Genomic DNA, 18808 nt, shown 5'->3' with positions numbered 1-18808 from the left:
TTTTCGCTCAAGCTTTATCTTTACATGAAAAGTGGCTAAATTTCGATTACTTTTGAAACTGTACCTATTTTCGAATGACCAGTTCTAAATATGGGTATTTTTAAATTTCTCCCTTTTTAAATAAGGACTTCAATATATGTTATAACAATAGCAGAGGTTATTTTTTTGGGCCTTTTCTTCCCTTTCTTTCTACGTACTTATTTATGATCTCAAAACTTATTTAAATGAATAATAACAACTGAGATGAACACTCAAATACCACATTAAATAATCCATTTCCTATGTTTGACTAGATCAAAGAAACTAGGACTCACATGTTGCCAAGCAAATTAAAATCATTTTCGATAATAAAACAAATAAGTCACCTCTTTAACTAAAATATTTTTTTCTTCATCACATCTAAGTGAGACTTTTTGGTGCGAATCCGAAGCGAAACCAAAGAAAAACTACTACAGTAAAATACTTTTTTTACAGTTCCTCCCGAAATTCATCGGCAAACAACAAAAGAGAAATCTAACCAAAAAAAAGAAAAAAGAAAAAGAAAATAGAACTAAAATACTTACTAAAGAAACTAACAGTGGAAAGCTGTAACAGATCCATCACTCACAGAAATAGCCACTCTACATTCAGCTTTAGTCTCCACATGATGGGTAAAGAAATGAAGCACTCTGACCCGACCCGCCATTTCAATCCTGGACTCCACCTCCAAACTAGGTCCGACCCGAAACCCACTTAACCCATCTGTAACAGTAGGTCCCACACTCTCTGGTATCCCATTCACTGTTAAAGGAAAAGACTTAACAGAAAATGTAGCAGCCATATACTCAGTCCGACCCGAATTAATCTTTCCAGCGGGTACAAACATAAACCCGACTTGATTACCCGAATAAAGCAGCTGAAGTGAACTATCATAATGAGTAAACACATCATGATTCGGGTTCTCTATAGAAACGTACTGAGAAAACGTGAAGTTAACGGTGCCGTTAGAAGCAGAGAAAGTGGGAAGCTGAATGGAGTTAACGGTGATAACAGGATCTTTTGGTTTGAAAACAGTGAAGTAAACGATGAGGATTACAATGAGGATGAAGATTAAGAAAATGGTGGCGACAATGCATGAAGCTAAGTTTGTACGTCCACTTGGAGGTTTACGAGACTTAACCATTTTCTGAATCTTGAAATGTGGCTAAAGTTGAGATTTTTTTTAGGGTGTTTAGAGAAAAAGACAGAGATACTGTTTTTTGGATTCGGTGCCTGAAGACAAGAAAGAAAGAGAGTGAGTGTGTGTGTGTGTGTGTGAGAGAGAGAAGATTCAAGAAAGTGATAAAAGAGTGTCTATGGACAGAGTGTGAAAATGGAGACTTTTTTGCAATTTGGTTTGCGTAATTTCGGTTCTTTTTGTCACTTCTTTTTGCTAAAAGAATTGAGCCAATGAAAAGAGTTTGTTTTTTTTTTGGGGGGGGGGGGGGGGGGGGGGTGTTGTTTTTTTGTTTTTTTTTGTTTTTCAGATTTTATTTGAAGTGGGATGAGTCCATAATTGGACTCCACTAGGACCAAACAGATAAAGATAACCGGTGTACAAAGTATTTTGTATTTATGCAGGATTTGGAGAGAGGTCGTACTCCAAGGGGTGTGATATAAATAACCTATCATAACACAAACATTAGTGGCTTGTTTCACGACTCGAACCCGTAACCTGTATTATAGAGAATTGCTTTAGTGGAACTAAAGCAGTAAACATTATGTATGCTTGTTTTGTGTCTGAATTGCCAGGAGCGGATCTATCATATAAAACATGACTCACGTGAACCCGTGATTCTAAGTTAAAGTATAAATATGATTTATATAATTTGGCAAAAATAAATATATATATTTGATGGAACCTATGGTCAAAAGAAATCAAATGGTGTACTGATTTTGATTTCTTATTTCCAATAGCGTAAGGTCAGGGGATCAAATCATGTTTAGTTTTATTTTAAAAAGTAATAGTGCACCTATCCTCCGAAAATTCTAGATCCGCCTCTGACCATGGTTATTTGCTAGTTCTTTTCTATGTTGATTGCGAATCATGTTTGGAGACTGAGGCATAGTTTTATTGCAATACATGATTTGAAAAGGTCAACTTAAAAACGATACTATATTATCAACAACAGTAAAAGTAACAAAAAAAAACCATTAATTTATAATTTGGGGGGAGGGGGTTGTGGTTAGGGGTAGGCTGAAAACAAAAGGATTAGGTAACACTAGCTTGTAATTGGAAACCCTGGGGTAAACTAGTCGACGTTATTGCAGTAAAGACAAATATCTTTAAAACATTGATGGGAAAATGCTGATTTATACTCGAATTTTCAAATATATACTATCTTTACAGGAATTTTATTACCCCTAAACTATTTTTAAATAGAATAAATACCACCCTAAAGACAACCAAACTTTTGGCAAGTGATGAACCACACGCGCTGCCACATGTATATTTAGTACTTTTTTTATTCCTTCTTCTTCTTCTTCTTTTTTTTTTAATCTTTTTTCTTATTTCTTATTATTCTCATTTTTTTTTATTATTTCATTCTCTTTCTTTTTGTTTTGGTCACTGACGGCATAAAATGGTGGTTGTCAGAATAGCGAGGACTCTATTTATTCTGATCTGAGTGTTATATATATATATTTTTTCTTGAAAGTGTAATTTATACGTGGGAGGAAGAGCAAAAGAAAGAAAAACGAATAAAGCTGAAAATGGTGGTCGGAATTTCAAAGATTATTTTTTTCGGTGCAATTTTTTTTTTTCCAGTGACGGATCAAAAAACAGTGAGCTCCTCGAAAATTTTCTGGCAATCAACAATCAACAACCAAATTCTTCTTCCTCGTTCTATTCAAAATTCTGGTTCAACAAATAAAACTAAAAAGAATAAAATCTGCACTCGATCTCGCCGAAGAATATGGAGAATGCCGGAGCTATTTTCCGGCCAAGTCTACAAGTAAAGAAACTGGAGGAAAGAAAAGGAAAAGAGAATGAAAACCAAGAGAAAAAAAAAATAGGAAAATAGTATTTTATAAAACAAAATTATAAAAATAAAATTTCAACTTTCTCTATCTTTCTTACTCTCCCAAGGACAGTGACATACACTCTCTTCTGCCACGTCAGCATTGAGGGTATATTAGTTTTATTTTAAAAAAAATTAGAGAGATAATAGTATTCTGACAAAGATGAAGTGTGTAGTTGAATATCCGAATATATGCCGGGTACTTATGCATTTTCCTAAATGTTGATCTATCCAAATTAGTGAAACAGAGAACTTTGCTTTAACCTGAAATGGTGGTATGTCGCCTTATATTGGAATTTTCTTTTTATAGTATGACATTGTTAGTTACAAACAGAAAATGTTGAATTCGGATAACATAATGTACTTTTCAAACTCAGATTTATGCAATTCGATCTCATTAATGTTAACTCTTTGGCTTTAGTTTCTGTCATTTTCTAAACTTCTATAGGATTATTTATAAATTAGCTGAATGAGTTATTTCCTAAAAGGAGCTGTCTTTTTCTTTTTCAAAATAAAGGTAGCTGTCTCAAGCTAAAACTTTTTTGACTCTTTTTAATCCAAATCATCTAAATCAAAGGTGAGAGATAATAGGTACAATTGAACGATGAAATTCATTCATATATAAGAAAAAGAGTTTAACTTTTGTGCATTGATAATATACGCACCATCAAGTTAAGTTATCTATCACAAACATGTAACTATTCGTAGCAACTAGCAAGTCTAATATGATACGATGGAAAATAGAGTATGGTAATATCAAAGTTAAATAGAAGGGGAGTCCTAGAGGAATGGTAAAGTTGTCTCCGTATGACCTATATGTCACGGCTTCGAGCCGTGGAATCAGCCACTAATGTTTGTATTTGGATAGATCCTCTACGTTATATCCTTTGGGTTGTGCTTTCCTAGATCTTGCGTGAATGTGGGATATTTTGTGTACCAGGCTGCCCTTTGTAACATCAAGTTAAATTATTTATAGCAAACATGTAACTATTCATCCACAACTGTTGCTGTTGCTGTTTTATGAAGATTTCAAGAAAGCCACCTCCTGATTTACATATTGTATTAGTATTCATGTACTCTATTATATAGTTGATATTCAAAAGGCCGCGACAGCAGCCAAAATGTGATCAGTTTTTGTTGAAGGGGAGTCTTGGAGCAACAATAAAGTTGTCTCTGCGTGACCTATAGGTTACGAGTTCAAGCCGTAGAATCAGCCGCTGATGCTTACATCAGGGTAGACTGCCTACATTATATCCCCTTGGGGTGCGGCCCTTCCTCGAACCCTGCATAAACGCGGTATGCTTCATACACTGGGCTGCCCTTTTTATCTATCCCACAGAGAATATATGGTATTGCAGCACAGAAAACTAAGTAAACTATAATCCAGACACCAGTTGCATTGTATCAATCTCTTTTTAATCGTTTACTGGCTTTCTTTGAACAACAACAACAACAATAATACATAAAATTTCAAAACAGGTAAGGAATTTGTGTTACAAAGTTGCCTTATTCAAATAAGTCAGTATCACTTTACTCGTCGAGAAAGGATACAAAGACAACTGTTTATAGAGTAACAGTTTATTTTTATTTATTATTTATTGCATATTGCAACTTCTGATCCATATTTGGAAAACCATCAAATTGGTAATGTGCAGAAGTTGAGGGAAAAGGTTTCTGACCATAGACGACAAAGTCAGTCATCCGCCTTTACTATCTCTCCATTCAGTCCATTTTTATATATATGGACTGAATGCTATATACATACAACAGATACATATACTTACAATCCGTGGTAAGAATTATATTTTGAGCTTCTCAAGCTTGATATCCATGAGCGTGGAGACAGTTTCAAGAAATGCAGCTTCAGTCATGCCGGGAAGCATAGAATCTTGAGCAGTACGAACAATTTCCTCGATAACAGATTCGTTGTTCAAGGTTTCCCTGCACATTATGCTTCCTATGTCAAAGGGAGTAAGTCCTCTCTCTACTCCTTTCTTCAGAAGCATGGTTGAGATACGAAGAGTACGAGCACATTCAACAGACAAATCCAGTCCATAAAACTTAAGGAGGTTAATGTCTTGTTCAGCATCCAGGGATTTGATGTACTCAATAGTTTCTGGAGAGTAAGGCTGACGGGCTTGTGGCCAGTAGAGCCAATCAAAGGTGCAATCCTCGAACTGCAGAACACAAATTTGTGAGTGGAAAATTCTGAATCGTAAAAGAAGAAACTTCAGTTATTAGAACAGCTCGTTGAAGCAAGTAGATCTTCCATTAGTATAAATGCTATCAAACTGATAGAGGGACATGATGAATCACGAGTGCGACCCAGATATCGCAATATCAGTATATCACAGATCTTAAGATATCAAAATGAGAGTGCAACTTAATGCGTCAAAAAGTAACATCAAATGTTGATTTCAAAGACTTCTATGTATTTGGAGGTGGGAACGAGACCTAAAGGTAGGAGAGGCGATATCCAGTCAAACCATCCCTATCCCTAGTACATTATATCAAGCCATTATTAAGCTTATCGACAGGGTAAACATGCTTTTCTTAATATCCCGATTCAGTACAAGTAGAACAAATTCTTTGGTATCAAAGCTAGGCCCCAAAGTATTTCCAGACCAGAACAATCAATTACACATGACCAAAATAGTAGAAGTATTCACAAGGCCGGAAAACATCTGGAAAAGAAACAGAAATGGAGTTATGCATTTGTACACTTATGAGTTCTAAGCACTCTCACGCCTTAATCAAGTTTATGAAAATAAAAATTTACGAACACAAGTTCGAAAGCATTGCTTAGGGCAGCCCGGTGCACTAAGCTCCCGCTATGCGGGGGGTCGGGGGAAGGGCCGGACCACAAGGGTCTATTGTATGCAACCTTACCCTGCATTTCTGCAAGAGGCTGTTACCACGGCTTGAACCCGTGACATCCTGGTCACATGACAACAACTTTACCAGTTCGAAAGCATTGCTTAACGTCTAATTTGTCAAACAGCATTTACAAGGATGAACAAAATCATCACTTACATTCTCAGGCAAGCAGTAGCCATGGTCAATTGGAGTAAGCACGATTCGCCCTTTTTCTCCTTCCCTGCTCACAAGAATATTCCCAGCATGCCTATCTGCATTTGCTGTTCTTATATCAAAGACAGTAATCTTATGAACTTCCTCCACAGGAAATTCCCCAGGACCCCTATCCTCACAATTTCCTTCATTCTTCATAAATAACTGCAGTGAACCAAACTTAATGTACTCTGACGACCACTCAAATCCATTATGATGATGAAAACCATTGTGCAAACACTGAACCATAGCAGTAGGAGGCACACCAGAAAATCCAATCTCACCATTGGATAATGATCGGTGTCCCCTCTTCCTTGGATGATCCAGTAGAAAAGCTGCAACTTCCCTAAATGCACCTTCTCCTACTCGGGTTCCCCTTTTCAACCCTTCACCATTGGTTGATAAAGGTAGTCCTTGCGGGTTATTCACAGCAAGAGGTTCCTCGTCTACGGGCTTAAAAACAGCAACATACTTGTTGCCAGATCCATCCTGCATAAAATAAGTTCCTCCACTCCCTTCAGACGATCTGATCGGTCTATTTCCTTTTGTCAAACCATCACACACAGAGCTGATCATGTCCCAAATATTGGATGGCAGTTCTATATTTGGATTAACAACAATAGGTTCCAAGAATTGAACGTCCCTCTCGACATGCTTAGCCCGAACCTTTGCAAATTTTTGAACTAACAAGTGAATCACAGCATCAGCAGTAACATCATCAATGAGCTTCTTATCCTCAAGCTTCTCACCATTACAGAAAAGCTCATGAACTTTAAGTTCCTCACCAAAATCTTTGCCTTTCTTCAATATGGTACGCTTTAGATACCCGATATCTTGATGCCTATCAACAGGAAATTCAAATTCCTTGCCACAAGTAGTCCTAACAGTGATAACAAGAAGATCAGATATCTTCAGTACCAAATGCAGAACATTCCCATTACTAACTCCATAGTCCTTAACCAAAGATTCATTTCTTGCTAGCTCTCTACCTCCAAAAATTAGCTTCTGCATCTTAACCACAAAACCTTTACTTGTTTGAATCTTAAGTTTCACTTCACCAATCGAATCAGATTCCAACACGCGCATTGGAATCACAGAACCAGCCACAGTAATGTATATTACAATCGATTCATTCGTGCAAAGAGCCAAAGGGCCATAGATATGTCTCGTAGACCGGACAGACTCGTCTTGAACCGGACTCAAAGCCACATCCACAGCAGACATTGTGATGATTATACAACAAAGGCTTTACAAAACTAGCCCCTTTTCTCCTTGATGACTATGTAATTGTTCAAAATCCTAAACAAAGCATCAACAATGTCCAAAATGCAAGAAATTTGAACCCCTTTTACCAAAAGACTCAACCTTTAACTAAGGATACACAAAAAAGAGATAAAATCAAAAACCAATAAAGACTCAAACTTTCTTATTATCTTTCAGAAACCCAAACAGAGCATTAGCTAAACTGTGAAATAGGAAATGCCCAATTTGAAATTGATCCAAATTACCTTAGAAATGCTAAAGCTAGAAGATCAAGAAGCTGAATAAATCTTCAAAGGTTCAATCTTTTTTGGGAAATTTTCCAAGAATGTGAGAAGTGAGAATAATTTGGGGGCACTGGGGCTAATTTTTTTCAACAATAGAGTGGATTCTTTACCAGTAGAAAGAATCAAAAACCAAAATGGTCAATGAAGAAAAGCTTATATATTACTTACATGGCATAGAAGGATTTTGAATATAATTATTATTATTATTATCCTCCCTGCATTTCCCGGAATTGGATATCCGAAAATTCAAAGTTGTATCCGGTTTATTCGCCGGCTTTTTGAAGTTTTCCGGTGGAAATGTCAATGAGGGAGAAAGAGAAGGTGAAGAGTGGAATAAGCGGAATTATAGCCGTTGCCTTAGCAATTTGCTTTTGACTATAAGAGCATTTAGAATCATAGCTTTATTTCAATTTATAACTTTATTCAATGTTTAGCTTTATTTCAACTTATAACAATTATTTCAATATTTATTCATGTGTCAGTGTCTCTCAAACTTTGGCCAAAAATAAGATTCGAAGGAATCTTTTTTTTTTCCAGATAAAATTATGTATGAATGAACTAAGAAGATTTTATTTTTCTCAATCATTTTCTTAATTAAAAATATTGAAGTCTTTTTTTTTTTAACTTAAAAAACTGAACCCAAATAAAGTGTAATGGACATAAAAATTGATATAACTGCCACAATTAGTTAGAATTGAGATTAGTTAGTTCATTAACTGAGGTAAAAACAACTACTACTATTTTTTTTTTTTGAGTTAAAAACAACTGTATATTCATTAAAACTTAAGTTAATGAACAAAAAATCACCTACGTATAATTTTAGTGTAATTTCATTGGATGAATTGTTGCTATTTGCCTTCTCTTTACGTTTATAAAATCATGTTTATTATAAAGAGTATCATAAGTTGGTTTTAATATAATCTGGTACAAAAAATATCTAAATTATTAGTTTATGAAATTTAAATACTATATATTGTGGTGTATCTTCTATTTCTTTAGGTTACAATCAATAAGTCCTTTTCTGGGTAATTGTTTCACTTCTTTGACAAAATAAATATTATAGTCATTCCTTAAAAACATTTTTTTTTGGAAACTTTTATAACAGCTTGTTTGGGTAGTTGTTATGCATCGTTTCACAATATATCGTATCGTGTCATATTATATTGTACTGTATTTTTTAACGAATGCAATGTTTGGATAGATTGTTTTGTTTGCCATCGTTTCATGAAGAATAAACTTGTAATATTATAAAGAAAAATTATGATACAGAGTAAAATTATTATATAATAAGGCAGGGTAAATGATAAATAAAATTATTTAATAATAATAAAGAGTGAGATTGAGAGAAAAAGACAAAGTAACGATACGATCACACCAAATTAGTCGTTATATAAAGTGATACATTTCGTCATTATGTAATGACGGATTTAACGATACGATACAATAAAATTTAAGTAACAATCAAAACAAGTATCGTAATTAAAATAACAATACGATACAATACAATGAGTTATTTTAAATTCAGTGTATTATGCGCACACACAAAAAAAAAAGGTACCAAATATTGGAGTGACATAGTAAACACCGTGGCACCAGGAATGGGTTCCAAATTAGCATTACATATCCAGAAAATCTCTCTTGAAAATTAACAGTAATATGTATTATGTATTTATACGGGGCTCAGGGAAGGGCAACACTTCAAAACAGGTGCGGATTTAAGGGGCGGAAAGGGGTTACCTCCTTCGTCGAAAAATTATATTGTTTATATAAGGTAAAATATGTTTTTACCTCTATATATTATGTTTTGAATCCTCATTACGCAGCCAAAAAGTATAGCTTAGTCGTCAAGGAGGTTCAAAACCTATATAAGGTCATTGGTTCAATTCCCACTAGTTACAATCTCCCACTGCTCCAAAAGGATATGATATAAGCAACTTACTCTAATTTTAGCATCAATGACTGATTTCACGGTTCGAACCTGTGACATATAAGCCACACAAAGACAATCTTATGTTGTTCCAAGGCTCCCCTTCAAGCTACAACAAAAGTAAAAATAGGGTAATTTGTGAAAGCATTTTTTTTTCTTTTTAAAGGAGATATACTATATAGAGTTGGGGCTATATATATTAATTACCTATAACCAGTTTACATCATTTTCTTTTAATATTGAATTCTTGCAACTCTAAGCTACAAGAAGCCATAACTAGAAGCAGAAATATCTTTAATTTTAAGGTTCAACCAAACAATAAATTGATTAGATCTGAAGTACAGTCAAAATGTACAATAATTTTAATAAAGTACTTTGAATGTATTTATCAGATATCCAACAGGGAAAAGAATAGTACTACTCGTATAATTAAAGTTCTGAATTATGGTTTAATTTATGTTTAATTTAATTAATGATGTTTCCACGGTCTTTTGTCTCCTTTCTTTAGCAAACATTGAATCATTGTGTTGAAAATTGAAACTTGCAATCTACAAAAAATTTCTTTGTATAATAATAACAAAAAAGAGGACAAATGGAGATGTTCATTGAACCTTGCATCTTATTAATTAACTCAAAAGCCTTAATTATTGTCCCCAAATTAAACATAATAATAAAGATATAAATTATAAAGTAGAAATCTCACTTTAAAAGATCGCATAATAATGGAACAAATTGAGGTGCGTGTCCATGTTATATAGATATCATAGGATTAAGTAGTACTGCATTCTCTTTTTTCCATTTTTTTTTATAAACCCCTCCCAAATTAGGAGAATCTATAGTGTTTCCACACTTTCCCTCCATGGTGACTCGAACCCAGGACCTAACGGTCGTAGGTGGAGATGCTTTTACCAACTGAGCAAGCCTCACTTGTCTCTTTTTTCCATTTAATTTGCAAGTAAAAAATAAAAAAGGAGTATGCTGGAGCAGTTGGTGAATTTAATCGTATTTTCTATCTCAGAATTCTTATTTAATAAACGGAAAAGGGCCAAAAAAATATGCCTAACGTATTGAAAATGGCTCAAAAATGCCCTCCATTAACCTTGTTTGATCAAAAAAATACCCGTAACGTTTCAATTTTGGCTCACATATACCCTTGAAACTAACAAAACATGGATGGTAAATTTGTGGCTCACCTTCCATCAATATATCATATATTTTTTTATATGTATTTTATACCACATATCTAAATTATTTATATACATCATAATATATGTAAACAAACAAAATATACCATACATATTCTTTAAAGTTGTGTATTTTATACTTTATATATACCACTATTATAAAATTTATCACATATACCATTATAATAGAAAATATATAAGAACTACCAATCGAAGTTGTAACATGTTAAAATAAGGGAGCGACTCCGCTCCATTACAATTTGCTCCATTAGATGTCAATATAGTTTTGAATAACTAACACGTGTCCTTGTTAATTTTTAGAGGATGAGATTTTTTTATTTATTAATTCTCTATTATTATTATGTGTGTGTATATATATATATATATAAGGATAGTATAGATATGATTCATGTTTTACCCATTTTAAAAATTTCATTATCCAACCATTTTTTTAGTGGATAATATGAATAGATTACTATTTGTTATTCATTTGTCACCACTACTTACATGTAAGGATAGGTCTTGTTTATACCAAATTAATAAATATATAATTATCTTTACAATTATGGTAATCACTAAATTATAATTAAAAAATAGATATATTTCTTTAATTTATTATTTAACTATGATAAATTAGTATGATTAGGCATAAATGAGAAGAAGAAAAAAAACAAGCCCGTATGCTTTAATTTCATCTTGGCATATTTTGGGGGATTTACATCTATACCCTGTTTTTGGGTTACATTTTAACTTATACCCGCTTTGCAAAAAAAATTGCAAGCGTACCCATTTTTCGGGTAACTTCAGACATACGGGCCTGAAGTAGCAAATGCAATCACGCAAACTTCAGATCATAGTGCAATGACAAACTTCAATTCAATAAAACTACAACATATTTTGGATGAAGTTTTTGTTTTGTAATTATTGAATTTCAGCATTCTAGGAGCTGAAAGTTTGTTGAGTATTTGCTGAACTTCAGTATTTTAGGAGTTGAAGTTTGTTTTGTGTTTGCTGAACTTCAGCATTCTAGGAGCTGAAGTTTGTTTAGTATTTGTTGAATTTCAGTATTCTAGGAGTCGAAGTTTGTTTAGTATTTGCTGAACTTCAGCTCGCTTATTTGGTAATTGAAAACAAAAACATGTGTACTGTGATACAAATTTATGAGTATCTTGTGCTAATTCATTGCCTAGGCAAGAAATGCATCCACCTAACTAGAAACAAAGGAGACGAAGTGCAAAAACAATGCACCGGCGGTTTAACATGTAGCTAGAGCAGAAAACAATGAAAGAATCTGCTTGTTTCTTGCTCTGTTCACAAAATGCCTCTTCTATTGAAAGCTTGAAGGTGAGTGGAAAATCTTGAGAAGAAGAAAACGAAGGAGGAGAAAGAGGCCTAAAGTTATTTAAAAAGTGGGTACAAGTTAAAACCGTTTTAAAAAGTAGGTATAAGTTAAAAGAGGACGACCAAATAGGACGCCGTACAATTTTTTCGCATATTTTGAAGCTTTAGAAAGAAAAGGACAAGTGCGCGCGCTTGTCGGTTCACTGGCCATAGACCGTTGGGGTGGCTTTGAGTCAGACCTTGTCTCTCTCTCTCTCAGCTTTATAATTTATCTTTTTATATTTATGCTCTTTTTATTTTGTTTTTGCATGTTCAAATTTGTGACTAGTTTCAGCTTCAGGCTGAAGAAAGCAGCAGAATTTTTTTATTTCGTTTGTTTTTCTTGGTTGGTTTATAAGATGTCAACGATTTGGACGAGTCAAGATGAATTGAATCGATAAATAAGTCAAAGCTCAACTATCATAGATCCATATAGATTGGATGGATTTGATTTAAACAATGGCGAAAACTCAACCTGTCAAAATCTAAATCAACTTTTTATTTACTTATTCCTTTTTAATAATTTGTTAAATTACCAAACTAAAATTTTTTTCTTTTTCTTTGATTATACCATCCAATAAATACATATACATCTTTTCGCAAATATGATTATCATTAAACTATAGTTAATTAATATATATATTCTCATCTTAATTTATCATTTAACTATGATAATTAATATGGTATAGTGTAAACTCCGGACGCTAATTAATTTTTACCATGCAAAGACTAATATAGTTCAAAGATTCAAGATGTTTTCCTTTTAGCAATCTCCATTTTGAGAATTTAGTGAGTTTTTGACTAATTTTCAATTTCTTATAATTTCTTTAACTACAAGTGCAACTATAACTATGCCCCAGTTCTGAACAAGTTGATAAAAAAAATGTTAAAATGAGTTTTTTTTGCCTTTAAATGTGTTAGGTGTTTGCCATAATTTTCTTACCATATTTGGTTTTCCTATTTGTTGAAGGAAAGGGCAATATAATTACCTTAATTGAGTTTTCCTTTTTGTAGAAGGAAATTATAATTCTCCTATACTTGGCTAGTCCTTTTTCTTGTAGGAAAATGTTTGGACTTCTATAAATTGAGGATCCGTTCTTCTCATTTAGTACATCCACAATGTAGCCATATGGAGTTTGAGAGTCGTGTTTAGGGGGAGAATTTTACGGGACAAGTGTTAGTGTGTTACTTGTGTTTGCCTCTTCGTGAGGTTGTTCTCTCGATATTTTGTACTCTTTTTTTATTACAGTGGATTGCTCATCTCTGCTGAGGACGTAGATCAGTTGACCGAACCACGTTAAATGTGTCTCTTTTGGTAGATTTCTCTTTTGTTGCATAATTTATCGTCGTTCAAGGTTTGCTTAGCTAGCTTCCGCATGACACCTGGTATTTTCGGTCCTAACAAAGGGGATGTGTGAAAATATAGAATGAGTTTTGTCATTGCAGACATATCACAGCTGCATTTCCTAGTTTTTATGATGTAGCTAGAAAGGAATACTGAAATTTACAAGGCTCTCCGCGTTATAATCGCAAAAATAGAACACAAAAAGAATGCTATATCAACTATACAGTGATCATATATTCAGAAATGACAATGCTAATATGCATAGAATGAGAATGTGTCTTGGTCCAGTTATCTTGTGCTTTGAGCTAACATGTCCTGTAAGTTCATTGGGTAGCACATAGGTGTGTGTAAGCCGGACCATACATTGTCGGCAAGGATCGCGTTCACAGCATCAGTCGGATGAAATTGATCCCACCAGATATGGTTCGAGGCGTTACTGCATGCCATTTCAGGGGAAATGCACAAGATCCAGCCTCTGTATTTGCCTAAACCACAGCAAGCCTCATCTGTTACATTGAAACCTGTAATGGAAATGATTAAAAGACGTTAGACTGGATACATGATGCGTCCTATCAAATAAATCGTTATAAATCATACGGATGGATCGCTCACCATAACGGTCATGATTCTGAATGATGTCCATTGAACCTTCAAACGCGTCACAGAAGATGACAGTGGCACCAACAAGCTCCTCATTAAGTTCAGCAACTATATATCTAACAGCAAAGTTGAACTCCAGTATCATGTCATTTATGGTTTCGACACACTGTCCATTCTTGCTATGGTATAGCCAAAGATAATAAGGAGCACACCCTATTGGAGCCAGTCCCATTACAACCACCTTTCTTACATTGGCATTGTACAAGTTCTGTTCCACCAGTATATACACATTAGATAAATTCCTAGAGAAAGCTTTAGAAAGCATTGCTGACATATATAGAAGCAGAATAAACCTGTTGAACTAAAGAATCTTGGAAGAACAGTAGAGCAGTAGGGGGAATCGAAACATGTTAGAGCACGATAAAGTGAGCAAGGTACAACAACAACAACGAACCCAGTGTATTCCCATAAATGGGGTATGGGGAGGGTAGTGTGTACTCAGACCTTACCCCTACCTTATAAAGATAGGGAGGCTGTTTCCGATAGATCCTCGGCTCAAGGCACAATGGAGATGAGGCGACAAGTAGCAAACAATAGTAACAACAATACATTAAGGTAATGTACACGAATGACACAACATGTAATAGTAAAGAATCATGAATAAGATAACACAAAAATAGTCATAGTACTACCGGTAAGCCTACTAATTGTCAACCTTCAACCCTAATCCTCGACCTCCACGTCTTTCTATCGTGGGTCATATCCTCGATAAAGTGAGCAAGGTATGAGCGATAAAGTTGCAAATAGTGCTCGCATAGAATACTTTGTTGCTGTTTCAAGATATCATCCAAGAGGAGAAAGGAAATGTGAATGCTTTAAGTGACAATAAAAATTGAAGAAATCATATTCTTCTTGTTCTAATTTTGCTAAATCAATTACTGGATTTAGCCCTGTCCCTAAATATGTAAATATTCAGCTTTCTTGGCCATATAGGTGTCTTACAATCTGTGCTAGATAGGGAGACATTATTTAACTTAGAACTCTTACAACAAAAAAGGGCAGCCCGCCCGGTGCACTAAGCTCCCGCTATGCGCGGGGTCTGGGGAAGGGCCGAACCACAAGGATTTATAGTACGCAGTCTAACAACAGAACTGCAAAATTCAATACATCTAAAAGTCACAGAAGACAATAAAAGAAGGTGTTAAGATAATACTGCACCTTAATCTCTTGTTTCATTGTCTGTGCCAAAAACTGGTTGAAACTCCAGGGTAAGTAAACAGATTGAATATCAGATACATTCCGGAGATAGTAATGAATGTAATCGTTGGTTCCAATCGAAATGTAGAACACAGAAGTTGATATCAGATCAGCTGTTGCTTCTTCACCAATAGTCATTATAAATTGCTGAATAGTATCAGTAACTTGCTCTATTTGTTGTGCTAGGGAGATATGCTGACCCTGCATAAACACTAATCTTGTTTAAGTACTTATCTAAGCATCAAAATCATCTACTAACTATAAAATTAATCATAAATTTTGGTTCAAAACAGAAATTGTAGTGAAAATTTTTACCAATTCAGAGCCACTTGAGAAAATAATGCCAGCACCAGCAGAAGCATAATTAACACCAAGAATCATGTCTTCAATTGAACCAGCCTGTCCTAGATAACTTGGCACAAATGGTAATCCAAGACGCACAGCTGATATAATCAAATCCACAAAAAGAATGGAAATTAGCAATCTTTACCTACAAATTCCACTAAATATAGCAAGAATTTATCGCTCAATTCTCAAAAATAAATACTAATAAGAACAAAGACTTCACAAAATCAGTACTAAAATTTTGAGTTTTTACTTTTTAAGAGGATAAAAAGCAAGAAATTAACACGCTAAAGACCCATCAACCATTTCAATGAAATGAATCATTTTTCTCACAGACAATCTATCAATCAAATAACCAGCATCAATCTCAAAACCTCACTAACCCAACAGAAAAATTTCTCAACATTTTCAAAAATCTCACTAACCCAATTGAAAAGTTCTCAAGTTTTTCACAAATCTCACTAACCCAATTGAAAAATTCTCAACTTTTTCACAAATCTCACTAACTCAATTCAAGAAATTGAAAAGAAAATTACCAAGATAATCGACAGGGATTCTTCCATTGCAGAAACGTCCAGTAGGTTGATGAGTATCAAAATCACGTCCATAAGGAAGTCTGTCAGCACGAGCAAATGTACCAAGAAAATTGTTAGTACCACAATCAACTGATGAATCACCAATTACGAACAAAGCAGGAACAAGAGGTTCTATAGTAGGAGGAAAAATCGGAGCTGGAGATATCGAAAAAGAGGGCGAAAATGGTGAAAAATCAAAAACAGAATCATGGGTTATGAGATCTTGAGGGTAAATGAGAGCTATAGTTTTTGGGTATGTGAAAGAAATGAAGATGAAGATGAACAGAATCTTGATTGCAGAGAAATCCATTGTAGAAACAGAGAAAGAGTTAGGGAAAGAAGAAGAAAACCAGTATATAACTAACTGCGACTATTATAAACGGCTTTTGGCGGGGTGTATAACCAACTGAAGGAAATATATTAAATATATTAAAAACCTTTAAATTGCCTTGTTATTGTTTTTCCTCCGGCAAATTGTCCTATTATTTTTACACCAATAAAATGTATTCTATTTTAGGAAAAAAAATTGTATTTTTCATTGACCCCTAATGTCTTGTATAAGATTTTTTTCCTAATGATTGGGGTATGAATGAACAAAAAATGAGGTTGATCTTTATAAAAATAGCCGGACCAATTCACTTTTTGCTTTTCTGGCCAGTATGCATAGATTATACGATGATGATATATGATTATACGCGCGCGCACACATATATATATTAGGATAAAGTTTTTGTAATTTTTATTGACCCCTAATGTCTTATACAAGATTTTCCCTTATGATTGGGGTATGAATGAACAAAAAATGAGGTTGATTTTTACATAAATAGCCTGTTAAATTCACTTTTTACTTTTTTTGGCTAGTATACATAGATTAACGATGATTATATACGATTAGACATATATTATATATGTTTCTATTTTAGGAAAAAGTTTTGTATTTTTTATAGACCCCTAATGTCTTATACAAAATATTTTCCTAATGATTGGGGTACGAGTGAACAAAAAATGAGGTTGATTTTTACATAAATAGCCGGTCCAATTCACTTTTTACTTTTCTGGCCAGTATACATATATTATATGATGATTATATAGAATTATACCTGGATTATACATATATTATATATTCGCTGACTACTTTAAATTTAAACACTTGAGTAGACGATTATTTAAGTTAATTTTTCATTAAAAAAATATGCGTAGCTTAACTTGTCCAAGTCTGGATAGGTTAGATGCATTGTATTTTTGGGGGCTAAATTTGACTCTTTAGTAGTTCATAAATAACTATTCTTCAACATTACTAAAAGGGATAGTTTCACATAAATATAACTCACACACCTAACTTGTAACATAATAGTTTAGATATTACTTTGCAAATTTATAAGCCCAAAATAATTGGCTAATTTCCGAAAGACAGTTTATTTTACACAATCAACTACGGTTATTGCTCCCTCTTTATACAACCAGTTATTTTTATTCTCTTGATTTCCTTTGATTATTAAGCATTTGATAAAAAAAATGCAAATCAGTCACAAAGCAACTCAAAAATCCTGAATAATACATATTATCTGAAGGTACGAAATTCAAACACTGTTATGTGCAATTGCTGAAGCAATCCAACAGGATAAAAGAAAAATAAAAACTTGGTAAATGAATTGTAGAATCCCTCCAGCGCGTACAAAATCTTTTTCATAAAAAAAGAAGAGAAGGAAGTGTCAAACTTCTGTGGAAGCCTCTTACACACTGACAATGTATATACATCCTTATAAACTGAAAACATATAATTATACAACATTATACACAAATATGCACATTTATACACAATTATACAATACTGTATAAGTGTATATAAACACCATTTATACAATATTTTCTCTAGAAAACATAAAATGTCCAATGCTACACTTACTGTAAATAATGTGTTAACTTGTATAAACATGTATAATAATGTATAAGAGGTGTTTGTATATCCATATACACAATTATACACTATTATACAATGTTGATACAAACTGCTACATAGTTATGATTTTTTATCCAAGTCTCGAGTTGTAGTAGAAGGTATTCGATGATTCAACTTGTCAATAGGTTAACAATTTTGCGCCAACGATCCGGAATTCAACACACATATAAGATACATCCAATTTCATATTCGAGACTTCAAGGTCATAATAATAATGACCAGAACTTCAAACTTCAAAATCTTCCAAAATTAGTGGTAATTTTTTGGTGCAAATCAAGTTTGACAGCTATTTATTTTCAGATCTATGTATATTTTTATTTTTCTTTCAAAAATCTTTGATATTCTTCTGCTTGCCACCATGGACGACGGAGTAAGAGCCCAAGCCTTCTTCGAGCCATTGATGACAGAACTGCGTAGGGGGTAGGGGAGGGGGAATAGCGGGAGCTAGGTTAAGAGAAGACGAGGGATCTATGTGGGTTAGAAAGAAAGAAGCGAGATGCGATGAAAGAGAATTTGGTGTGCTGGGAATGAAGAAAGAAGAAAATAATAAAAACCCTAAAACGTCTTTTTATTAATGGGCT

At 33.9% G+C, this 18808-nt stretch overlaps 3 protein-coding genes across 3 annotated transcripts; all 3 read right to left on the bottom strand.

Annotated features, from left to right (window-relative positions):
- Window positions 1–348: 348 nt before the first annotated feature.
- Window positions 349–1385, bottom strand: LOC107782121 (uncharacterized). Its single transcript, XM_016602964.2, has one exon. It carries the CDS (start codon window positions 1160–1162, stop codon window positions 572–574), a length of 591 nt encoding a protein of 196 aa, XP_016458450.1. The 5' UTR covers window positions 1163–1385; the 3' UTR covers window positions 349–571.
- A 3159-nt stretch (window positions 1386–4544) lies between these two features.
- LOC107782118 (phosphatidylinositol 4-kinase gamma 4-like) lies at window positions 4545–8034 on the bottom strand. Its single transcript, XM_016602960.2, has 2 exons — window positions 6072–8034; window positions 4545–5215 (listed from the first exon to the last, which is right to left on the bottom strand). Exons 1-2 carry the CDS (start codon window positions 7329–7331, stop codon window positions 4838–4840), a joined length of 1638 nt encoding a protein of 545 aa, XP_016458446.1. The 5' UTR covers window positions 7332–8034; the 3' UTR covers window positions 4545–4837.
- A 5582-nt stretch (window positions 8035–13616) lies between these two features.
- Window positions 13617–16614, bottom strand: LOC107782120 (GDSL esterase/lipase At5g08460-like). The gene is made up of 5 exons (XM_075240633.1): window positions 16229–16614; window positions 15663–15790; window positions 15309–15548; window positions 14103–14358; window positions 13617–14011 (listed from the first exon to the last, which is right to left on the bottom strand). Exons 1-5 carry the CDS (start codon window positions 16575–16577, stop codon window positions 13779–13781), a joined length of 1206 nt encoding a protein of 401 aa, XP_075096734.1. The 5' UTR covers window positions 16578–16614; the 3' UTR covers window positions 13617–13778.
- Window positions 16615–18808: the final 2194 nt, after the last annotated feature.

The sequence above is a fragment of the Nicotiana tabacum genome, chromosome 1 (assembly GCF_000715075.1).
Source record: "Nicotiana tabacum cultivar K326 chromosome 1, ASM71507v2, whole genome shotgun sequence".
Classification (NCBI taxonomy): Eukaryota; Viridiplantae; Streptophyta; class Magnoliopsida; order Solanales; family Solanaceae; genus Nicotiana; species Nicotiana tabacum.
Note: the sequence above shows the minus strand (reverse complement) of the source record. Positions and strands in the feature narration are given on the sequence as shown.